Below are 21,724 nucleotides of genomic sequence, written 5' to 3' on the forward strand. Positions count from 1 at the left end.
TCTTCTGGAACAGTTTCTCCTTTGTAACTTGGAATTGTGTGTATCCTTAGAAATTTTTAGCTCAATGATCAAGTATCACAAGTGTTTTTAGAGTACAGCTGGACATCCATACATGTAGGCATGATGTCTGGAATATAATCTGTTCAGTGAGTGGTTTTGTTCAGAATTTAGTTACAGCAGCATATCACGTTTGTTGGTGTGTACATACAAATAGTTTTCCCTAAACATTTTGCTAAGCTCCATTATGTTTGAGTGACCTAGGATACTTAACTTTCTCTCATTGACCGGAGTCAGATTTACATGATTATGAATGTATTTGGCAGCAAGAGCACGTTGGTTGGTGTGGCCGGGCCGGGCAGCTGAGGGCTGGGAAGTCCTAACCTGGTCTGTTTCTCAATAAGCCTCACATTTCATTTCTCACCAATGAACAGGAAGAGACAGAATATGTGGAACTTCTGGCAGCAGAAAAACATCAAGTTGAAGCTCTCAAAAATATGCAACATCAAAACAAGAGTTTATCCATACTTGATGAAATTCTTGAAGATGTGAGAAAGGCAGCCGATCGTCTAGAGGAAGAAATAGAAGAACATGCTTTTGATGACAATAAATCAGTAAGTAGTATTCCAGGACAATTTCCTCTTTGCTCGGGCTGCTTGCAAAGATGGAGACAAAACAAAAACACCTGTGTGTCTCAGACAGTGATTTGGTTTGGTTACGCAGAAGTACACTAGATACCCTTTACTTCGCCTCATGTTTTTGTCAGTGCCACCCCAGTGCCTCATCTCTGTCCCACTTTTGCCTTCAGGGGGACTGGGACTCTGGTCTCAAGGAAGCTCGCCCTGGGACAGTCAGGTTTCAGTGCTGATCTGCCCAGGGGAACCATAAAGTCCTTCTAGGAGTCGTGTCCGAGGCAGGCTTTCAGACCTCTCACTTGCAGTGACATATTCAGCATTCTCTGGGGAAAGTTAGATTAATGCCAGAAATTGACTGTGAGTCCTAAGAAGGACTCAGAAAAGCATACAGTAATAAAAGCAAACAGGAACACAGTTCGGGGTGGGTGAGCACCAAGCATGGCTGCTCTCTGACATCGCCAACCGTAGCAGGGGAGGAGAACGCGTGAGTGTCTCTTTGGAGGAGTGTGTCCTTTATGCACTGCTCATCGGGCTTCCCTACCATACGCTTCCAATTCACTTCTGCCCCCAGCACCGTGGGTCAGTGCGGACCCTGTGGACAAGGGGTCAGCCCAACACTTCCCTCCATTTTAGATGCCCATCACGGGTTCCAGGTTTTCACCTTGGAGGGTCCCACAATCCCCTCCTCCGGCTCTCGGAACGCAGGAAGACAGTTTATTTGCTAGGTTACCTGAACATGTGAAATATACAGCTCAGAAACAGCCAGGTGGAAGGGGTGGAAGAGTGTGGATGCAGCAGCCCTACTCTCTGGGTCTGCTTCCTTCCCTCCCAACTGAACACCTCCATGTGTGGAGCAACCTGGAAGCGCTCCAAACCCCATACTTCAAGGGTTTAATGGAAGCCGCATTGTGTAGACTTGTGATGAACTCGGCCTCTATCTCTCCTCCCGGAGGTCACATGGTCGGTTCCTTGGTTGGCCAGCCCTGTCTGTGGTTATCCAACAGGTTTCTAAAAATCTCCTCACTGTTGTGAACTCGGGTGAGGTTGCAAAGGGCTGGTAAGGTGCTCCTGTGGCCCCTTACATGTAGGAAATAGCACACGTGTGGGAGCTGTGAGCCAGGATGGGGGATGAAGACCAAATATGTATTTCTTGTTACAGGTTATACCCTGAGTCACGTAGAGTAGGTGTTTGGGAGAAATAGAAACCCTAAACACTTGACCCTTACATCACTTTTTTACTTGAAATAATTTTTTTTTTTTTAAAGATTTTATTTATTCATTTGACAGAGAGAGACAGTCAGTGAGAGAGGGAACACAAGCAGGGGGAGTGGGAGAGGAAGAAGCAGGCTTCCAGCAGAGGAGCCTGATGTGGGGCTCCGATCCCATAACGCCGGGATCACGCCCTGAGCCGAAGGCAGACGCCCAACGACTGAGCCACCCAGGTGCCCCGAAATAATTTTCTTAATTTGTTAATGAGTATCTATCGATCTTTCATCACATATGACAGAATACTAGAAACATTCCTGTCACTTCTATAGAATTTATGCTCTAAAAATGGAACTTGAGACCATTTCCTTTTTTTTATTTTTATTATTATTCTTTTAAAGATTTTATTTATTTATTTGACAGAGATAGAGACAGCCAGCGAGAGAGGGAACACAAGCCCGGGGAGTAGGAGAGGAAGAGGCAGGCTCCTAGCGGAGNTTTTATTTATTTATTTGACAGAGATAGAGACAGCCAGTGAGAGAGGGAACACAAGCAGGGGGAGTGGGAGAGGAAGAAGCAGGCTCATAGCAGAGGAGCCTGATGTGGGGCTCGATCCCATAACGCCGGGATCACGCCCTGAGCCGAAGGCAGACGCTTAACGACTGCGCCACCCAGGCGCCCCACATTTACTTGTTTTTAATTACACAATGTTGGTTATTCTTACAGGTGAAAGGGGTCAATTTTGAGGCAGTTCTCAGAGTAGAAGAAGAGGCCAATTCCAAGCAAAACCTCACGAAGAGGGACGTGGAGGATGATTTGGGTCTTAGCATGCTGATTGACTCCCAGAACAACCGGTACGTCTTGACCAAGCCCAGGGATGCCACAGTTCCACGCGCAGATCACCACTTCCTCAAGGTAGTCCGTCTTTTGCTGCCCTCTCAAAATCTCCACTCCCTCTTTCCCATTTCCTGGTACACATGTGAAGTAAGATGGAGCTCTGTTTTCTGAGCATCATAACTAGGGTGCACGACCTTCCTCCTAACAGAGATTCCACGAGAATTCCGTTTTCTGTGACTTGAAACATTTTCTCTTAATCTTTAACTTTTTCCGCAAGACAATAAGGCATTTTAATATTTAAAATGAAAATTAATTTTCCTTTTGAGAATCTGGAAGTCTTTTTGAAGGCAGGAGCTACTGTGATGGGCTCGAGCTCTGTTAGCTGAAATGAACATCTGGTGAGGCAGAGAGGCTTTGGCTAAGGGGTCGTGTGTGGCTTTGTGTAGGCATGGGTGCGGGATGAGATCCGGCTTCTGCACAGGTGACTGGCGTTCCAGATTGAGTTAGAGGCACATCTGTGCCCTCTGAGGAAGCCAGCCTAGTAAAAGAGGGTATGGGATTGTGTAAAGATTTGCAGTTGAAAGTGTTATGGGTGGAGATCACTACTTGGGTTTGGACCAGAGTGGGTAACAGGTGTGGAATGACTGGGGCAGCCTGCTCAGGGAAAGCTGGCGGGGTCCAGACACACGGTCAGGTCTCCAGCATAGTCCTGGATGCCGAAATTTGTGCTGGTCTTAAAGAGGACGGCAGCACAGGCTGAGAGGAAGGTGCATGATCCCCAGGGAGTGCTGGGAGTGGCTGACTCCTATGCGAGAAAGTCAAACTGGGAAGGTCAACCCAGGTATTGTGTGCCGTGTTTTGGCCAGAGTGGAAACTGGGAGGGGCCGGGTCTGCAGAACATCTGCTTTCTCTGCTAAGCAGCCGTGCCTCCTTGTCTTGCCAACTGTTATCTTAAGTTTGTGTTTCTTTTTTGGTTATTCTCCTCCAGGACATTGTTACCATAGGAATGTTGTCTTTACCTTGTGGCTGGCTGTGCACAACAATAGGGTTGCCTACGATGTTTGGTTATATTGTTTGTGGTGTACTTCTGGGGCCTTCGGGACTAAATAGTATTAAGGTAAGAGCAGAATTTAACTGTTTTAGTATCCGTTTAACAGAATACTAAAGAAACACTCACAAAGACTAAAGAGTTTTGAAGTTTTGAGCTTGAATTAATAGAGATAGTAGTTTCTTATAAACCATATCAAAGAAGATACCCTATAAAGTTTCATAAGAAATTTCTAAACCATAAGGAAATAATTGTGTTCATTAGTGAATGGATGACTTGACTAGAGAAAAAATCCATTCATGTCTTTAAATTTTATTAGTTTTAGGAATTGTATTTTCACTAACACGATGAGCTACGTTATTCAGATACTGAAAGCAACTCAAAATGCTGGATTAAATGTATAAGTTTAAAAATTATAGCATATTATAAAGCTGGTAAAGTAGTGAGGAATTATCAAGCCTAAATGTGGGGTGTGGTGACAACCCCAGGACATGGTGAGTGCTGAGGCTGCTGTTGCTAGAGGCTATTTGCTGAACAGATTGATGTGAGTTTTGTCCTGTATCGATGGCACTTTGTGGCTGTAAGGAAGGGTTCCCAAGCTTTTGTGGGCTCCAAAATGTGTCATCTAAATACACGCAATGCAGACAAAATGAAAACAGAATGCCAAGAATGAGTGTCCTGAGCCCCACACAGGAGTAATACAGGGTGGTGAGAAACAAGCAGCAGAGTCCTCAGAACGTCCCTGCCCTTCATAGCTGGGTAGAACGGGGCAGGAAGACAGGGGAGAGGGGTGGGCACTCCACTTGCAGCCTCCCCCCTGCCACTAACTGACGTACCTCGCTGGGCAGAAGGACTGCTGCACTTTCTCCAGACTGGACAACAGAAGAAGGTGTGAAAAAGATCCTCATCCCTAAGTAATCTTAACAGCGGGTCTGATTGGCAGGGGGATGGGAGGCTGTGCCCGAGCTCAAAGCCCAGGACTTTCGTGGCAGGTGAGCCAGTGAGTGGTGTGGCAGGTGCTCTTGTGGCCTGGGCTCAACTTGGCAGGGTTGCCTCTGGGAAGAATGGCTTTTGGGTTTGTTCTTTTTTTAAAGATTTATTTATTAGAAAGGGAGAGAAGGCACCCGTGGAGCAGGGGTAGGGGCAGAGGGAGAGAAGCTGACTCCCCGCTGAGCGCAGAGCCCCGTCTCTGAGATCATAACCTGAGCCAAAACCAAGAGTTGGACACTCAACCGACTGAGCCACCCACATGCCCCTGGGAAGAATGGTTTTAATTCAATTTTCTTAGTAGGTAATCTCCACTTGATTGAGAACAAAATTGTGTGGGTAAAAAAAAAATTTTTTAGTTGTAGGTGAAAAATCTCTTCCTGCCTTTGTCCCATCCCTCCCTTTCCAGATTATTTACAAACAATAGAAAATACAAATGTATTTTCCTTTTTTATTTTTTATTCACAGCAGAGATTGCTTATAAGAATTAAAGCTGAGGGGCGCCTGGGTGGCACAGCGGTTAAGCGTCTGCCTTCGGCTCAGGGCGTGATCCTGGCGTTGTGGGATCGAGCCCCACATCAGGCTCTTCTGCTATGAGCCTGCTTCTTCCTCTCCCACTCCCCCTGCTTGTGTTCCCTCTCTCGCTGGCTGTCTCTATCTCTGTCAAATAAATAANAAAAAAAAATTTTAAAAAAAAAAAAAAAAAAAAAAAAGAATTAAAGCTGAATAATAATAAACAAAGGCTGAGTAAAGTAATAAATATAATTGGAAGTTACAAATATTACAATTCCTAACAAGTCTGGTGTACCTTGGAAAATAATGTAATTACAGTAGACCAAGGTGAAAAATCCTAGGGCGTACCAGCCAGAAGTGGGAGGTGATTCAGGGAGGAAGGGTGGTGGTGCCAAATGTTTATCTTTGATAGGCTTGTGTTCATTAAGTTGAGAAGAACAGGTTTAAGTAAGTTACTGTAAAGTCATAGGTTGCAGCTTCGTTTTAAAAAGGGAAGAGAAGTAAAAGCAGTGAGGAAATGGAAAAGCCAGGAGAAAAGGAGTAAGAGCAGAAATCTGTTACCACAATGAGTAGGAGTGGAATAAATTTCCCTGTTCAAGGACACAGGCTTGCAGATGGTGTCAGGAAAAATGGACAGTAAGCAAGATTCAGTGAAAATAAGATGAGTAAGAAAGGTTGAAGAGAGAGGAGGGAGGTGGCAGAGAGAAAGAGGATGGGGCCCGTCCTGTTGGTGGCTGGCGGGCCGTGTGTATGTCCCTGCGCAGCAGGTCAGGGCGGCCGTGGACACGTGGAGTCCTGTGCTTTACCTTCGTATGTTCGGTTCACGGCTGCACTGGAAACCACAAGTGTAAATAGTGGAGGTGGTACCAAATAGAACAGTGCAGAAAGCGTACTCTACTATCGCATAATGGCCTGGAAAGTCAATAGTGAACGAAGAACCAGAACAAACACAGCACTCGAGAACACGGTGTCTCAGAACCGGTGGGGTGTGGCCCGCTGTGGCGCCAGGAGCAAGTGGGTACACATGGTTGTGCGCAGACCCACGTGAGAGTGGGCACTCGGGGTTCAGATGCCCCACTCCGGTTCAGTGCTGGCCATCCTCCAGGGAAAGCAAAGGCAGGCAGAGATGGAGAGAGCCGTGCAGCTGCTAACCTGAAAACAGGTGAATTCATGAGCCAGTTCTTAGGAAAAAAGATACGAAGAGTCCTTCAGCTAATCAAGAAAAAGGGAAAAAAAACCATACAATCAGGAAGTTCAAGTTATCTCTGATACAGAGCACATTGAAAAAGTTAGTTTAAAAAAAAATACTGTGCTTTTTCGGGGTGGTCCCACTGAGTATGTTAGTGTACGATTGTTCTATGAAGTATACTTCATATGTGAAATACATTAAATTGTGGTTTTACAATTGTGTTTGCAGTCTGTTGTGCAGGTGGAGACCTTGGGAGAGGTCGGTGTGTTCTTTACTCTGTTCCTTGTTGGCCTGGAGTTCTCCCCAGAAAGGCTGAGAAAGGTAAGGGCCTCACCAGGCAGTGTTGTTGCCCCCAATTTAGTATCGTATGGTTTGAGTTTATTTACTTTCAGTGTGTTTACATGATTGGGCTATCAAATTAAACATTTTAGAATAGGTTTTAGTTTGATGTTATTTTTATTTTTTTTTATTTTTTATTTTTTAAAGATTTTATTTATTTATTTGACAGAGACAGCCAGCGAGAGAGGGAACACAAGCAGGGGGAGTGGGAGAGGAAGAAGCAGGCTCCCAGCGGAGGAGCCTGATGTGGGGCTCGATCCCAGAACTCCAGGATCACGCCCTGAGCCAAAGGCAGACGCTTAACAACTGCACCACCCAGGCGCCCCTGATGTTATTTTTATTTATTTATTTATTTATTTATTTTTAAAGATTTTATTTATTTATTAGAGATAGACAGCCAGCGAGAGAGGGTACACGAGCAGGGGGAGTGGGAGAGGAAGAAGCAGGCTCATAGCAGAGGAGCCTGATGTGTGGGGCTCGATCCCATAACGCCGGGATTACGCCCTGAGCCGAAGGCAGACGCCCAACCGCTGTGCCACGCAGGCGCCCCCCTGATGTTATTTTTAGAGCATAAATTCTGAAAGATAAAAAATGCTAGAAAAGGTGAATATTCAATGCATAAATTAAATTAGCTTTCATGTGGCTGATTTTGAGGGAAGTGTGGCTTTTTATCAAGAAGCAGAGCAGGGGAGGAAGCGGCCACATCCTTCAGAGCACTGAAAGGTGAATAGTGTGTCAGTGCACAGACAAGGCTGACCAAGCCCTAGGGCCTTGAGCATTGGCCGGAGAGCCTGTGTGCTGACCCCCTCCTGCTCTTGCCAGAGGACCTGGGTGCGGGAGTTGGTTTTTGTCTGAGAGAGTGTGGGCTGAACAGAAAACAAGTGCTTTCCAGTAGGATAGGATGAGTTTCAGGATAATTTCTTTTGTCGGTATATACCATTCCTGTTTGTATAAATGTCAGATAGTCTTTATTATCGTGTCTCTTCAACACAATTGAAAACCTTGGAGATTTAGAGTCAAACCTGATTTCTTCCCCATTTTCCATCATGTCTAACAGCACTAAGAAAACACTGAGGTGCCTCATCAGTGTTTGATTATTTGGTGGTGCCAGCCTCCATGGGACCACGTGTTTTCATCCAGGGAGGGGGGAGGTAGTGCTCTGCACCGTGGAGACGTGCTGCGAGCATTAGGTCGTATGTGCACGGACATGCATTACACGGAGAGAGGCGTGTGTTTAGTCCCTGTGATGACAGCGAGCACTCAGGAAGCCGACAAGAGTGGTTGCTGTTTTTATTGTGTTCAGATCACGACGTTGGGTATTGTGCTGATGCTGTCTTTACGACAGAGCTCCTTCCTGAAAGATTGAGGCCCATGACTGGGCAGTGTGTGTATGTGCTCTGCGTATTGTCACTAAATGTGCGCAAACAAATGTGTTCTCTTGAAGGTGTGGAAGATAGCCTTACAAGGACCATGTTACATGACGCTGTTAATGATCGCATTTGGCTTGTTATGGGGACACCTTTTACAGATCAGACCCACTCAGAGCGTCTTTATTTCTACCTGCTTGTCCTTATCGAGCACACCCTTAGTGTCCAGATTCCTCGTGGGCAGTGCCCGGGGTGAAAAAGAAGGTAGGTGGTGGTGTGTTGTAAGTATGTGTTGAAGTATTAGCTGTGTCATTGACTTGAATTCACTCCAAAGGCCTTTTAGAAAAATTACAACTATGCCCCTGTCCCTGGGGCTCTCCTCGCAGTCATGGTCCCAGTTCAGCTTTTCCAAATCTCTAATGGACTAAGAAAGTGGCGTTTACATGCTTGTTAATTTAGGATAGTTTGAGGACCGCGTTCAAAAGAAACAAATCCACGTTGGAAAATGAGAATTGGTGATTTAGGAGATGAATGTGCCGCCCCCGAGCTGGAGCCACCCCGTGGCAGTGCTGCCCCCACGTGAGACCAGGCGTGTCTGTGACCTGCAGCCTGAAAGGGAACAACTGGTGGACACTGTCCACGGCGCTAATTGCAGCTGGGCTGGGAACACATATATTTCTGTAACCTATGGCAACTGAAGGGGCTTTTGCCTTTTTGGTGCCAGCTTCAGCTCTGTGCACAAGACGCTGGCCTCCAATCATCACTGGATGTGCTGAAGCCAGCCTGTATCCGAAGCTTGGGGGTGAACACTCCAGGGTCTCACTGCTGCTGTTTACATCATGGGAACTCGTGATGGTGACGTTCACTGTTTTGTTTTTATTTTGTAAAAGTAAAAAACAGGGTTAAAATGTTGTAGTAACTTCACACTGATATTTACTCTGCACCAACACAGCAATGAGAGGGAAATATGGGAAGAGAAAACCAGAGTCGTGCGGCTGGCTTCTCTGGTAAAACCCGCCTTGCTGTACCTGGAACCAGTCACGGGCTGCAGGCCCCTGGCGTCACTGGCAGCTACACGCAGCACACCATTGCCTGACACCGGGGGTTTTATACCAGAGGCTAGAAACATTGGGAACAGTCTGGTGTCTTCCGCTGATTCGTGGGCTGTGGACCATGGATGCGGCCTCCTGGCTCGGAACTGGACTAGCTAGTGGTCCGTCTGGGGGGGGGGTCCCAGTGTCCCCGTAGCCTGGCGATTAGGACCACCCCTCACAAGACCCAGGCGACAGAGGCGGTGAAGGGGGCAGTTGCAGTCAAGTAGGAGAATGAAAACAACTTCTGTAAGGACCCACACACTGGATGTCAGTGTGCGTGAGGACATCACCGGCTAGGAGAGACCGTGACAAACCTGATGTCAGGATGTGAATTCTCCTTGTTTGTGGAAAAGTCTCATAACCCCTGTCAGATGAGCATGCGTGAGGCCCTCAAACATAAGTGAAGGAATTGCGCCTATTCAGTTCGAGTAGGCACAAAGATAGGACACGGTATAGACAGAAGACGTAGGAGAGAGTGCCAAGAGACAGGAGAATAGCTAAGAGGCTCAGTTTGTATACAGTAGAAGTCCTGGAAGAATAGAGTGGAAGAAACAGCTGTTAACGTTCAGACTTGGAGAAAGATGTGAGCCTTTGGCTTGAACGTACCACTCCAGAACCGAGGAGGAAACAGGAAAATAAATGTACTCTAAGCATGTCCCAATACAACATCAGAGCTGCAAAGACAAAGGGGAGGGCTTGACACCTGTCCAAGAACACAGGTGATCCACACACCTCCACCACTCCGGGTGGTGGACGCTTGTGGTCTCATGTCTTTGGCATGCACACCTATCAGAGTTGTCACCGAAGAGCAGGTAGAAGGGAAGGTGTCATCAGACACATGCAGGCTGGAGAGCACGGCTGTCCATCCAGCTGCGCACCGAGCACCGGAACGTAAGAAAGCAAAGGAGAACAGACAGGGATGTTTCCAGGTTGGCAAATTTCATTAACCTCGTACACAAAGTGCCTCACGTAGTCTGTGTATGGACTGTTAGGAATAAGGCCTTTTCATTTTGTAGAAGGCATACCTGGAGCTCTGAACTGTAAGAAGGTAGGAGTGTTCACGGGGTTGCAGGTCTGGGGGGTAGGTGTGCATCCTGACAAACTTGGGCTTTGTAGAAATTTCTAATTAAACTCATAGGCTAAAATGTGGCACCTGCAGTACCATTAGAAAATGTAATCTGGAGGAAGAAAAGCTTTGATTTATAATGGCCACAAAAAAATAACTTAGGAATAAATCTCTGAAAAAATGTGTGTGACCTTTGAGGACAAGAGTACAGAATGTTATTGAAGAGAGACCTCGTGTTCATGATGGAAAGACTCGATACATAAAGATGTTGTTTCTCCCAAATTTATAAACTCCCAGCTATCCCAGTAAAAAATCTGGCAAGCTTTTCATGAAACTTGGCAAACTGAGCCTACAGTTTATTTAAGACCAAAGACCAAGAATAGCCGATATTAATTTGAAGTGAGGTGCTTCCGCACCACATGGCAAGCCCTGAGGTCCTGTCCCTGTTCTTGGACAGCATGGCATGTCCGGGCCAGATGGGGCAGGAGGGGAGTGGGCAGCCAGACGCGCACATGCGCGGGAGCGTGTGGGCCGCTGGGTGGGTGGGAATTCGTTGTCCGTACAGATGAATAAAATCAGAGCCCTCCCTTGAGCCACACACAAAAGCCAGCTCGATGTGGGTTAGACACCTCGGTGTTAAGGGCAGAACTTCAGAGCCTTCCAGAGAGAGATGGGAAACTCCCTGTGACCTGAGGGTAGAGAGGATTGCTAGAATCGAGATGCAGAATCCAAAAGAAAAAATGTTGACAAACCTGAACACATTGAACTTTGTAAAACTTATGTTAAAAAGGCATTTTTTTAGAAGCTGCAAACTAAGAGAAGACATTTGCTATGTATATAAGATGTGCAAGGAAGGAATACTTAGAATGCATCAAGAACTTTAACAATAATCAAAACAAAAGGAAGCCCAACTGGAAAATAGGCAAAACATCCTAGTGGAGGACTCAGGGATGAGATGTGCATGATGAGTAAACCTGAAGAAGGACTCAGCAGTGGTTAGGGGAATGCAGGTGCAGGCCATTCCTCACATGTGCCGCCCTGGAGTGTCCTCGGCTGTCCCCTGTGTCAGCAGGAGCGTGGGTTCTCATGCACTGTCAGTGGGAGTGGGAGCTTTCTCAGCCGCTTTGGGGAACACTACCGCAACAGAAAGTTCCATTTCTAGAGACACGTCGTAGAAAGCTCTTCAAATGTGAAAGAATATTCAAAACAGTTATTTTTTTAAAGATTTTATTTGGGGGGGGGCAAGCAAGCAGGGGGAGGGGCAGAGGGAGAAGCAGACTGCCTGCTGAGCGGGAGCCCGATCAGGATGGGGGACTCGATCCCAGGACTCTGGGATCATGATCTGAGCCGAAGGCAGACACAACCGACTGAGCCACTCAGGCACCCCCAAAACAATTATTTTCTATAGCAAAAATTTTAATCTGAATTATTTAGTAATACAACGAGCAGTTAAATTATGGTATGTTCATATATACTGGAGTACTGCAGATGTAAAAATGAGTTAATGATTATGCTATCAAGGAAGAAATATAAAATACAGAAGATGTCTTGTCTGATATAATTTATGGAAAGTTTGAAAGTGTGCAAAGCTATGTCCTCAAAGCTGCATCCTGAGACAGAAGGAAATGCATGCCCAAGGGTGACGCCCCACCTGCCTCTTCACATGTGGGTTTGGTGTTCCCCAGATTCTCCTTTTTCGCTTCTCAAGGTTTCAGGCTAGTACATTGGATAGTGGGGCCCAGACCCCCAGAGGGGTCAGTAGATGGCTCCAGCCTTCCATGCCCATGCTCAGAACCCACAGAACAATGAAAGGTCAGGCAGCCAGAGCTCATGGTAGCAGCTTGATTATGATGAAAGGTGACACAGAAGATGTGGCAATGGTGGCTTTTGGTCCCTATCCCCAGAATGAGACTTGCTACCAGCCCCGTGCTGCATGGGCCCACAGAGGCCTCCCCTGCAAAACACAGGCCTGCAAGAGACCCCCCCCCGCTGTGACCTTGCTCCCCCTTGCCCAGGTAGACCATGCTTGTCTGTGGGAGCAGTATGGGTAGGGTAGGACGCAAGGCCAGGGTGGAGGCTGGGAGTGGTTAAGCGGGAATCTCCTTGTGAAAACACAAGGGAAGGGGGTGTTCCCGGTAAATGTACTAGAATGTTCATCGTAACATGCTTGCAGTAGTGGGAAGATTGAAAACCTAAGTGCCCATCAGTTGGGGAATGGGTTAATTGCTGTATTCTATATCAGTTTCAAAAAGAGATCTTTATGCATCAGCAGTGGATAATTTTCAGACGTAATAGTGAGCAAAACAAAAACCAAGTTGCAGAAATATTGACTATATAAAGTTTATAATTACAAAATCATAAACTCAGTGTTCCCAAATACATAGATGTTATTATGTTAAAGCAGAAAAACCCTCAAGGGAATAATCCGCATGAAAACTAAGGTGTTGATTGGGGGTGTGGCAGGAGGGGTCCAGCTGTGGTTGGGGGCTCCCTGGTAGTACCCACAGTGTCTCAGGATCTTACTTCTTGTCAAAACTCTGAAGCCAGCGTCTCAAAAGTTTACAATTTAGCAAAGCATAGTCATGGGTATTCATCATATTCTTTACTTTCCTTACATTTAAAGTATTTAATAAAAGGGATAGAAAACAGGAAAGAAATTAAATGCTGTAGTAGTGATAAGCACAAAAATTAAGCTTAGTGCAAAATGCAGACAGGTGAAAAAATATTGAAAGTGGTGTCTTTATAAGAGTTCAGTCTGAGTAATTACTTTCACCTGTCTTGACTATACCACTTACCTTTCCCATCAGTCACCACAGTGAGTGGGTGTCTTTCCCTGTCCCGCCTCAGGGAGCTGCTTCTCTGCACAGGCTTCCTGAGAACTGGGCACCCCGGAACACCCTGCCCCTGTTCCGTGTCGCCTGCCCCCTGGTGGTAGATAGTTCATGCCCACTGATTTAAGACCTTGGACTGTGAGCAGGTGAAAGGCAAAGAACAGAATTTTTTAAAAATTTAGAAAATGCTGGCAGTATATCATCAAATGCTGTTTTAAAAAGTAAGGTGTGCCTGGAGATTTTGTATTTCCTCAAAGTCAAGAAGAAGCACCATCAGGGGCACAGGGCAGAACTACCTTAATCTCACGTGAGGACTTGGGGAGGAAGATGGCCGTGTCATTGCGAACTCAGGACCTAACAGATTTCCCATGGTCAAGAGTCAGTGGTCATGAACCCGTCGAAGTGTTTGTTGGAAGTGTCCCACTCCTCCATTATTTATTGTGAGGGAAGCATTCTTCACTAAGATGTGCAACCCTCAGGGACACAACAGCAACCTGATGGGACTATCCATTCGGAATGGTGCAAAATTCTGAGGCAAGATACTCTCTTCACCAAAAATTCAACTTTGCGTGGAGAATAAAGGAAGCCTGTTGGAAGGATCAAGTGTGACTTTTGCTGGTGATAAGGAATTTTGATTTGATTTGATTTGTTCATTCTTTTTCTTTTCCATAAGGTTACTTTTATCAGATTGGCCTTTAAATATCTGTTCTTAGGAGTTTTTTTTTTCCCTAAGAAAAAGGTTATTTTACGGGGGTGGGGGTGGGGAACATGACCATTAAGTGTTTAGAAACATATTTAAAAGTTTGGTCCAGGGGCGCCTGGGTGGCTCAGCCAGTTAAGAGTCTGTCTTTGGTTCGGGTCATGATCCCAGGGTCTTGGGATTGAGCCCCACGTCGGGCTTCCTGCTCCTCTGGAAGCCTGCTTCTCTCTCTCCCTTTGCCTGCTGCTCCCCCTGCTTGTGCTCTCTTGCTCACCCTCTCTCTCAAACAAATAAAATCTTAAAAAAAAAAGGTTTGGTCCAAAGCCAGAACTGTTGGTTGGAAATGGAGATGTCGGAGGCCCATGTGACGCATTGAGTTGGGGAAAATGGTATCCGTGTCTTGTCTTCTTTGCAGAAGAGCAGGTGGTCCCTTTAGGCAGCCCTGGCTACTGTCTTCCTGTTGAGCCAGTGTTTCTCTAGCAGATCCGTGTTTGTCTCAGGGACCAACGCTCAGTGTAGCAGTGCTAGCAGGCTGGAGGTGCGACCAGAAAGGGGGCTAGGCCAGGTCTCCTGAATAGCTCAGGGGAGCAGTAGAGTCTGGACATGAAGGCTGCTTCCTGCGTTCTAGGGACGCAGCGTGAAATTGGCTACCCAGGCCCATCATATTCTTGTGTCCCATGACACATTTTTTGACGGTGTTTTTTCTGTAATTGTGTAAGTAAAAGGTGGTAGAAATGAAAAACTAGGGATTTTCTTTACCAAAAGGTTTTTTTTTTTAAAGATTTTTTTATTTATTCGACAGAGATAGAGACAGCCAGCGAGAGAGGGAACACAAGCAGGGGGAGAGGGAGAGGAAGAAGGCAGGCTCACAGCAGAGGAGCCTGACGTGGGGCTCGATCCCATAACGCCGGGATCACGCCCTGAGCTGAAGGCAGACGCTTAACTGCTGTGCCACCCAGGCACCCCAAAAGGTTTTTATGTTTAAGATGTTTCAGTGTTTGCTCTCAAAGAGATTTTAAAGTCTATGCTCTCTTAAAGTACCAAATTATTTGAATTATTTTGGAAATAAGCACAACGATTGTGTTTTGACTTGGGACACTTTAATTATAAATCTGTGCTATTGATAGGTTTTTCCTCCAGCAGGTGACATCGACTACAGCGCGGTGCTGCTTGGGATGCTCGTCGTTCAGGACGTGCAGCTGGGCTTGTTCATGGCTGGCCTGCCCACCCTTATCCAGGCTGGAGCCGGTACTTCCTCCAGGTCGGTGCTGTTGCTTCCTCGCACAGCCTGTGCTTCTGGCTTCCCACCCTCTGTTTATAAAAGTGCCATTTAATACCTTTTTCCGAAGAGACGTTCAGAGCTTGTGTGGCGCAGGCTGAGAGCTCAGACTCTGGAGTCATGCTGCCTGGGCTCCCGCTCCATCTGTCAACCTTGGGCACGCTGCTTCTCCTCACTCTTCCTCAGTTTTGTCATCTAGAAAGTGAGGGTGCGGTCACTCCCTATCAGAGCAGTTAGGATTAAATGGGTTAAAATATAAAAGTGCTTAGAACAATGCCTGGAACATGGGATGTGTGTGTGTGTGATCTCGTGTATGAAGGATGTGTGTGTGTGTGCGTGATTGCGTGTGTGCATATATGTGATTGTGTGCATGTGCGTGTATGCATGCCATTATTGGGGGGATTATCATCATTGTTAGTGTCTCCACCATTACCTTTCGCCTGATCTTTTTTCGCTTCTTTGAATAAAATAATCCCAAAACCTGAACTGTATTTGCTTAGGTTCATGTGGAGAGAGAAGTCACGTTGAAAAGTGGAAAAATAAATTTATCCGGAAAGTTGTAGGTTATGCGGTATATACAACCTATTACAAGAACCCCAGCCAGAAAATAAATCACTTGGAAAATGTAAGGAGCCCCATAAAATTTAAAGATAAATTGCACATGGGTTAGGACTATAAGCTTGAGTTTGTTTTAAGCAGATATACTATATGCATATAAATATTGGGCTTTGAGTGTTTCCAGATGCTACATTTATTTATTTCATGTCTCACAGTGATGATACCATAGGTCACAAATTAGTAGACGTTTTTGAAGTTTCTTTTGGAACCACCTTGAAATGCTGAGGTCTGTCATTTAATTTATTTGTTCCTTTCTGATCTGTATGCCTTTTATTTCTTCTTCTTTCCATGTTGCCCTGGCTAGAATTTCCAGTACGTTGTTGAGTAACATTATGTGAGTGGATGTTCCTGCCTTTTTCCTCATCTTAGAGGGAAATCATCAACTTTTTAACCATTAAATATGTTGTTAACTGTGGGGTTTTTTGCAGATGTTCCCTTTTATTCTTAGTTTGAGAGTTTTTATTGTTAGTTGGATTTTGTCAAATGCTTTTTCCACATCTATTGATGATAGAATTGTATGGTTTTTCTTCTTTAGCCAATTGATACGGTTGATTGACTTCTGAAAGTTAAACCAGCCTTGAATACCTAGAATGAATCCCACCTTGTGGGGGTTGTGGTATATAATTCTTTCTGTACGTTTTGTACAATTAGCCAGTATTTTGTTGAGAATTTTTATGTCTGAGTTCATGAGAGATATTGGTGTGTAGCTTTCTTTTATGGTAATCTCCTTTTCTGGTTTGGTATTGGGGTAATACTAGGTTTAAAAAATAATTTGGGACATGTTCCTTCTCTCTGTTTACTGGAAAACAGTGTATAAAACTGCTGTTAATTCTTCCTTAAATATTTGGTACAGTTCTCTAATGAAACCATCTGGGGCTTGAGATTTGTTTTGGGGGATTTTTCTTAAGTTACAAATCCAGTTTGCTTAAGGATTATAAGGCTATTCGATTATCTACTGCATTTTGTTGAGTTGTGGCAGCTTGGTTTTTCAAGGAGTTGGTCCGTTCCGTTTCATTTGTCAAATTTATGCATAGAATTGTTTGTAGTGTTCCTTTATCACCCTTTGATGTCCGTAGGATCTCTTTTGCTCCTCATGTTGGTAACTTGCATCGTCTCTTTCTTTTTCTTTGTCAGTCTTCCTAGAAGTTTGGCAATTTTATTAATCTCTTCAAATTACCAACTCTTTGTTTCATTGGTTTTTCTCTTTGTTTTTCTGTTTTTAATTTCACTGGTTTCTACCCTTCTNCCCTTTTTTTTTTTTTTTCTTTCCTCCTTTCCTTTTTTTTTTTTTTCCCCCTTTTGCGTTGGGTTTATTTCACTCTTATTTTTCTAGGTTCTTGTGCTGTGAATGTAGATTATTGATTTGAAACCTTTTTTCTTGTCTATTGTATTTAGTGCTACAAATTTTCCTTGCAGCACTGTCTTAGCTGCATTTCTTTTATTGTGATATGTTGTGTTTTTATCTTCATTCAGTTCAATTAATGTAAAACATCTCCTCTGATGCTTCATCTTTGACCTATGGGTTATTTAGAAGTCTGTTGCTTGATTTCCAAGTGTTTATGGAGATTTTCCTATTGTCTTTCTCTTACTGATTTCTAGTTTGATTCTACTGTGGTCACAGAACAAACACACTTTGTATGATTTTAATTCTTTTAAATTTGTTGAGCTTTGTCTTATGGCCTCAGCTATGGTCTGTGGTAAGTACTCCCCAGTCACTTGAAAACAAAATGTGTATTGTGATGTTGAGTGGAGTATTTTTTGTGAGATCTGTTTGTTTGTTGCATTGTTCAGTTTTTCCGTATCCTTGCTGTGGTTCCAGCAATTGTTGAGGAAGGTTATTAAAATACATCCCCAATTAAAATCGTTTGTCTATTTCTTCTTGCTCTATCAGCTTTTGCTTTATGTATTTTGGAGCTGTTTTGTTTGGTACATACACATTTAGGATCATTTCGTCTTCCGGGTAGATAGATCTTATTATCATTATGTAGTATTTCTTTTATTTCTAGTAATTTTCCTTATTCTGAAATTCACTTACCTGATATTAATAGAGCCACTCCTGCTTGTTTTTTATTAATGTCTACAATGATCTGTCTTTTCCATCTTCTTACTATCAGTCTGTTCATGCCGTCATATTTGAAATAAGTTTCACATAGACAAGGTATTGCAGGAGGATGTTTTTTTAATCCTGTCTTAATTGGTGTTGAGACCATTTGCATTTAAGGTAAATATTGATATGCTAGGGCTTCAGTCTCTCATTTTGTTATTTGATTTCTCTGTTTCTTGTCCTCTTTTACATTTTTCTTACCTCCTTCTGGGTTACTTGCATACTTTTAAGGATTGCATGTTTTTTTTTTTTTAAAGATTTTATTTATTTATTTGACAGAGAGACAGCCAGCCAGCGAGAGAGGGAACACAAGCAGAGGGAGTGGGAGAGGAAGAAGCAGGCTCCTAGCGGAGGAGCCCAATGTGGGGCTCGATCCGAGAATGCTGGCATTAGGCCCGGAGTTGAAGGCAGATGCTTAACGACTGAGCCACCCAGGCGCTCCAAGTATTGCATGTTTTTGAGTGTATTACTTTGTATTTAGTAGCTACTCTGGGCACTGTACTGCACACGTTACCGTAATCAGCCCGCTGCTGTCGACGCTTCACCCGTTCCTGTGGAACGGAACCTTATTTCCATTTAGTTCCCTTTCCTCTCCCTACTTTTTAAATATAATTGTTGTGTTTTCTCTACTTATATTATGAGCACCATATCAGATGGCTTTATTAACTTTGCTTCAATAATTAAATAGGATTTTTATTTTATTTTATCTTATTTTTTAAAATAGGATTTTTAAACTCATGATTATCTATTATGTTTTTACCAGTTCTTTTGTTCTTACTTGCTTCCTTAAGTTCAAGCTCTCTTTTGTTATAATTTCCTTTCTGTCTGAGGACTTTCTTTCGTCATTCTTTCATACTTAGTCTGCTTTTGGTGACAAATTATCGTAGTTTTCTTCTGAGAACATTGTACCTCCCCTCATTCCTGAAGGACATTTTCACGGGATGTGGATTTTGCAGTTGGCAGTTCTTTTCTTCCGACACTTGAACAACGTGCTACTTCTCTGGCCCCAGTGGCTTCAGTGAGAACTTGGCTGCCATTCCAATTTGTGTTTTTCCAAACACAACTTACAGAGAATTACTTAAAGGAGTGGTTTCTCTGGCTGCTTTTAAGATTCATTCTTTGTTTTTAGTTTTCAGAAATCTAACTACAGTGCATCTTGGTGTCTTCGTTGGTTCAGCTGCTCTAACAGCACCACAGGCATTAATCTCACAGTCCAGTGGCTGGACGACAGTCTGGCGGCTGGACGTCTGCGATCAATGCTGGCAGATTCAGTTCTTGACCAGAACTCACTTTCACACAGCCATCCTCTTGCTGTGTCCTCATGTGGCAGAGGGCACCCAGCACAGAAGGTCTCTGGTCTCTTTTTACGATGGGGGCACTGACCCCACCTCAGGGCCCCAGCCTCGTGACTCCACCTAAACCTGATCCCCTCCTGGGGGTCCCTCCTCCCCACAGCATCACGTCAGGACTTCACACAGGAATTTGCTACAGACATTCAATCCGTAATACTCTGGGCGTATCCTATTTGGAGTTTGCTTGGCTTCTTGAATCTGTAGGTTTATATCTCTTGCCTAATTTAGGATTTTTCAGCCATTATTTCCTCAAATATTGTTTCAGTCCCACATGTTCTCCCCTGCTAGGATTCCAGGGGTTTTCTTATTGTCCCACGGGCCTCTGAGATGACTCTTCTTCGCCCCCCCCCCGCTTTTGTCTTCACTCTTTGTAACCCATCCAGCAAGATTTTTATTTTGGTTATTACAGTTGACGCTTGAAAAAAGCTGGTTTGAACTGTGTGTGTCCATGGATATACACAGGATGGTGCTGTAAACATATTTTATCTTCCGTATAATGTTTTTGCCATATTCTTTTCTATACCAACTTCATTGTAAGAATACAGTGTATAATTCATACACACAGTATGTGTTATCAATTATGTTATCAGTAAGACTTCTGGTCAGTAGTGGATTGTTAGTTGTTGGGGGAGTCAAAAGTTATATGCAGATTTTTGTGCAGATGGTTTGTGCCCCTTCACCCCCACGTTGTTCAAAGGTCAACTGTATATTGTTTAGTTGTCTAATTTCCATCTGGGCCTCCTTTTTATGACTTCTGTTTCTTTACTGAGATATTTTTTTCATTTCTTTCAAGAGAGAATTTTTAATTGGTGTTGAATCATATTTTCGATGGCTGCTTGAAATCTTTGTCAGATATTTCTAATAACGATTCACCTTGATGTTTACCTTTTGCCAGATGTTATGTTAAGTTTCAATAATCCTAAAATGATTAAGATCTCTTCTCTGCCGGGCAGGGAAAGTAGAAGGAATGAATAGCTTTTGAACTGGGATTTCTGGAGGTTAAGGCTCAGACGCTAGAGCTCCAGCTCTGCCACTTACCAGTCTTGCAATCTCTAGGCTTCAGTTTTCTCCCTGAAAACAGGGATGGGGTGAGGCGCCTGGCTGGCTCAGTCGGTGAAATATGTGACTCTTGATCTCGGGGTGGGGGTTCGAGCCCCACGTTGGATATAGAGATTATTAAAATAAAATCTTAAAATCAGTGGGGCTTGTATGGAAATCGTACCTGCCTCATGGTCTGGGAGAGGGTTGCAAGAGAGAATCCAAAGAGCGCCTAGCTCACTACCTGGTGGGTAGAACTGTTAAAGTTAGTTTATTGAGAGGTTCCTCTTGTCATTTTCCTCTGATTCAGATTTTTTTCTAACTATCAGAAAAGTAACACTTCTCATCATAACCTATAAATCAGAGCCAGTTATTTTTCCTTCTGGCTACAGATTTTCAACCTAAGTAACTGAACAAAATTTGGACAGCAAAAGGAAGAGTTGCAACTTTAGTTGAAAATCATTTGTGTTCTATTTAAGAAGTGTGCAGTGAACTGTGACCTGTCGAGGCGAGACTCTCCTTACCAAATGGGAAGCCGCGCGTCCGCAAAGAGCTGGAGGTAGAACTGTCACCAGAGGACATTGTCTCAGCCAGAAAGCTTGGGGACTGTTCTTTTGTATTTTTCCAGTTACGAAATCCAGTCCATGTGTTGATCCTATTGATATTATTCCACGTTAGCCATGAAACATTATAGTTTTAATGATGTAGGAAAAATGTTCTATATTATGTTTAGCTGTAAAAAATGGAGTCAGATCATACCCAGTGTTCCTCAAAAGGTTAAACACAGAGTTGCCAAAAGACTCAGCTGTTCCACTCCAAGGTATTTACCCGAGAGAAGTGAAAACATCTGCCACATAAAAACCTCTGTGTGGGGGTGATGGCAGCACAAGAGTGTTTCTGTCCTTAATGCCACAAGTTAATATACTTTAAAATGGTTGAAGTGGTAATTTTAACTATGTTATGATTATTTTACCACAATAAAAATTACAAAACTTGTGTATGAATGTTCATAGCGGCATTATTCATAATCACTGAAAAGTGGAAACAGCTCAAATGTCCATAAGCTAATGAACGGATAAAGTGTGCTGCGACCACATCACGGGATGTTCAGTCACGGCAAGGGGTGGGGCCCTGACCCAGGCCACGTGCAAGCCCACAAACCATGACAACACCACACTTACGAACAAAGCACACGCACAGGCCACATATTGTGTGATTGCATTTGTGTGAAACGACCAGAATAGGCAAATCCATAGGCAGGAAGTAGATCAGGGGCTGTCGGGCCAGGGCAGAAGCAGAGCGTGAGTGCTGACGGGCGGGTCGATGCGCTCTGAAATGGGCGGTGAGTATACTGGAAACCACTGGAGTGTGCACTTTATTTTCTATTTAAAGATTTATTTACTTATTTTAGAGAGTGTGCGGGAGCGGGGGGAGGGGCAGAGGGAGAGAGACAATCCCAAGCAGGCCCCCTGCTGAGTGCAGAGCCTGAGGTGGGGTCGATCCCACAACCCTGAGGTCAAGACC

At 44.3% G+C, this 21,724-nt stretch overlaps 1 protein-coding gene across 9 annotated transcripts in view; it reads left to right on the forward strand.

The window, feature by feature from the left end:
• The window catches only part of TMCO3 (transmembrane and coiled-coil domains 3), a 52,412-nt gene that overhangs the window by 9,853 nt on the left and 20,835 nt on the right, over positions 1-21,724 (forward strand). For 7 of the 9 annotated variants that reach the window (XM_034665527.1, XM_034665528.1, XM_034665522.1 and 4 more), the window contains exons 4-9: positions 432-611; positions 2,565-2,753; positions 3,664-3,792; positions 6,641-6,733; positions 8,196-8,382; positions 14,950-15,070. In XM_034665527.1, coding sequence (XP_034521418.1) covers positions 432-611; positions 2,565-2,753; positions 3,664-3,792; positions 6,641-6,733; positions 8,196-8,382; positions 14,950-15,070 — 899 coding nt within the window. The remainder of the gene's footprint in view (positions 1-431; positions 612-2,564; positions 2,754-3,663; positions 3,793-6,640; positions 6,734-8,195; positions 8,383-14,949; positions 15,071-21,724) is intronic. The other 2 variants (XM_034665526.1, XM_034665530.1) reach the window with 1 other exon arrangement.

The sequence above is a fragment of the Ailuropoda melanoleuca genome, chromosome 7 (genome assembly GCF_002007445.2).
Source record: "Ailuropoda melanoleuca isolate Jingjing chromosome 7, ASM200744v2, whole genome shotgun sequence".
In the NCBI taxonomy this organism is placed as follows: Eukaryota; Metazoa; Chordata; class Mammalia; order Carnivora; family Ursidae; genus Ailuropoda; species Ailuropoda melanoleuca.